The following is a 1,161-nucleotide window of genomic DNA, read 5'->3' as shown; positions in this document are numbered from 1 at the left end:
TTCTGTGCCATCTGCTGCTTGAGAATAAACAGTGGCCTTGTACTGAGTGCAGGACTTCAGCCCAACGAGCAGGACTTCTGTGTCTCGGGACTCCGGGCCAGAGGATGGGTCAGCATGTGCACTGTGGGGCTCGTTCGTAGGGGCAGAGGGGCTGCCCTGTGGCGGGGGCAAGCTCTCTGCCAGCCTTCTCTCTGTGTCATGGGCATCTGTTTCAGGCACAGGACACAAAGACATTAACAACCAGAGAAACACAGCCCTCATCTTCTTCCAACACTGCCACCCCACAACATGATACATCAGACAGTGCCCACGTTGCTACTCCGTAAACATCCAGAGAGAGATGCAGCCTCCTGGAGGGCCCTGGTGTTTCACTTTCTACTGTTACTCCAGCAGCGCCACAAGATACTTTGGGCTTCTCTTTCAAACTCCACTATTTCAGGTCATTCTCTTTAGCATATTGTCTTCTCCCATCCCAATATGGTTTTCCAAGGACACCTCTAAGATCCAGACTTTGCTAATCAAAGCCCACTCAAGGAATGTTTCGCTTGGACCAGACCCTGGCCAGGAGGGGAGCTGCAGGATATGAAACAGGGAAACAGCTGGTGGCCATTTCTCCTGAAGCTGTGTGGAGGGAGCCACTCTAAGAACAAAGCCGATAAGTAGAAAGAAACAGAAAGAGATTAGAATTGCCTCATTTCTTTCTTTAAGGCCTCGCTGCAGCAGGGAGGAGCCAATAAGTTGCTCTTTTAGTCTTAGCTATTTAAAGTCTGGTTTCCATCACTTGTGATCAAGAACCTAACACCTGCTTTGGGGCTCTGTTTCCTCAAGTGTAAAATGGGGATTAAGTACGAGTGCTTATCGACTCACAGGGTTACCATAAGGATCCCCTAAAAACGCTGTGAAATCCGCAGAAGACTGTGCCAACGTCAACACAGCAGACGTCTGCTGGGCTTGCCTGCCAGGCATCCCTTTCTCAATGGATGTGATGAGTTCCTCGATGGCTCTAGACTTGGATTAACACACCTGCTGTTTGCTCACCAGGAACATAAGAAGCCAAAAGGGCTTGGAGCCTGGGATGCCAAACTGCACAAAGCTCCAAGCCCCATTGCAATTCTGGGCCCCAATGTGTTCACCTGTAAAATAAGAACTTCTCCTTCCTTC

The 1,161-nt window shown here is 49.8% G+C and overlaps 1 protein-coding gene across 1 annotated transcript in view; it reads right to left on the bottom strand.

The window, feature by feature from the left end:
• LOC103606134 (receptor-type tyrosine-protein phosphatase eta-like) overlaps nt 1–1,161 on the bottom strand; it is a gene marked incomplete at its 3' end in the record, with an annotated part of 16,195 nt that overhangs the window by 7,844 nt on the left and 7,190 nt on the right. The window contains exon 5 of the mRNA XM_008590725.1: nt 1–206. This exon is cut by the window's left edge and continues 1 nt beyond it. Within this exon, the coding sequence (XP_008588947.1) occupies nt 1–206 (206 nt within the window). The remainder of the gene's footprint in view (nt 207–1,161) is intronic.

The sequence above is a fragment of the Galeopterus variegatus genome, unplaced genomic scaffold (genome assembly GCF_000696425.1).
Source record: "Galeopterus variegatus unplaced genomic scaffold, G_variegatus-3.0.2 Scaffold6332, whole genome shotgun sequence".
Taxonomy (NCBI): Eukaryota; Metazoa; Chordata; class Mammalia; order Dermoptera; family Cynocephalidae; genus Galeopterus; species Galeopterus variegatus.
Note: the sequence above shows the minus strand (reverse complement) of the source record. Positions and strands in the feature narration are given on the sequence as shown.